At 28.5% G+C, this 1,140-nt stretch overlaps 1 protein-coding gene across 1 annotated transcript in view; it reads right to left on the reverse strand.

Moving 5' to 3' along the window:
- Positions 1-276: 276 nt before the first annotated feature.
- The window catches only part of LOC109221817, a gene marked incomplete at its 3' end in the record, with an annotated part of 3,041 nt that continues 2,177 nt past the window's right edge, over positions 277-1,140 (reverse strand). Inside the window, exons 2-6 of the mRNA XM_019386257.1 lie at positions 836-1,099; positions 719-754; positions 559-597; positions 434-469; positions 277-334 (exon numbers count right to left, since the gene is read on the reverse strand). Of these exons, the coding sequence (XP_019241802.1) occupies positions 277-334; positions 434-469; positions 559-597; positions 719-754; positions 836-1,099 (433 nt within the window). The remainder of the gene's footprint in view (positions 335-433; positions 470-558; positions 598-718; positions 755-835; positions 1,100-1,140) is intronic.

The raw sequence follows: 1,140 nt of genomic DNA on the forward strand, positions 1-1,140 counted from the left end.
AAAACATTGAGTTATAACTTCTAATATTATCTCTAAAATGTTTACTTTTTGAACCTATATAAAATTATATGTTTATCAATCAAGATTTATTCATATATTGAAGACAGTATTGAAGCATGGTAAAAGTCGAATTTGTTGTTACCTGATCCGAATAATAAGTTTTTTAAAATTGTGGGAGGTTTTTTTGGCTTTGGGAGACGTATCTTTCCATGATTACAACACAAAGAAAACTCTGGTTTTTTAGCTTTGATTTTCTTGTTGATTCTTTCTTCGTACCAGAAGTAAGCACCACAATATTCACATTCATATGTAGGATTGCCTATATCCCAGTATTCTATGAAAAAGTAAAGCAAATGTAAGATTAATAAAAAGGCGTTATTTTATGGTATACCTACTTATTGTATATAGATATAAAAAAAATAAACATGCATACCTTCATTGTCAATAATTCCATATCCAACATGTGGCTCTAAATAGCATGAAAATCATATTAAGTTAGCCACGTAAATTGAAAAGGGGGACATAAATTAATTATTGTTTGTGGTAAGAAAAACATACCTTCATAGTCGTCTTCACTTTCAGTTGCATCTTTATTTTCTGCGATTGTTTTCACGAAATTTACGTTAACTATTTAATCAAGCTACCATTATTTTGAAAAATAGTATAATTGTAATTTTTTTGTGTAATTTATTACAATTTTTTTTAATTAAAAACATACCTGCTACATCACCATCAATATTGACATCTTCAATTTCTAATAATAAGTTATAATAAAATGTCGTTAGTATAAAAAAATAATTCATGATATATTAATAATTGTGTTTATAATAACAACCTGGAAGAAGGGGTAGCATATTTAAATCTGGTAGAAGATAATTTGTCTCCACATTTGAAGTTGACAAACCAAGTTGCAAATGTTTCTGTTGAAGTAAATTTGGGGATTGTGCCTCAGATTGAGACGATGAAGCGTGTCCACAACTCTCTAGATTTGTATAATGTAATTGTGTGAAAAGTTGACGATTTGTTATGTCTTTTAAAGGTTGTGCTGCCTTTTGTTTTCCAAATGCATCCCCTGTGATAGAAGCAAGACAAATAAAGTCTGTATACCATAAAACATACAAATCAGGTTTAAAAAAAAGT

The sequence above is a fragment of the Nicotiana attenuata genome, unplaced genomic scaffold (genome assembly GCF_001879085.1).
Source record: "Nicotiana attenuata strain UT unplaced genomic scaffold, NIATTr2, whole genome shotgun sequence".
Classification (NCBI taxonomy): domain Eukaryota; kingdom Viridiplantae; phylum Streptophyta; class Magnoliopsida; order Solanales; family Solanaceae; genus Nicotiana; species Nicotiana attenuata.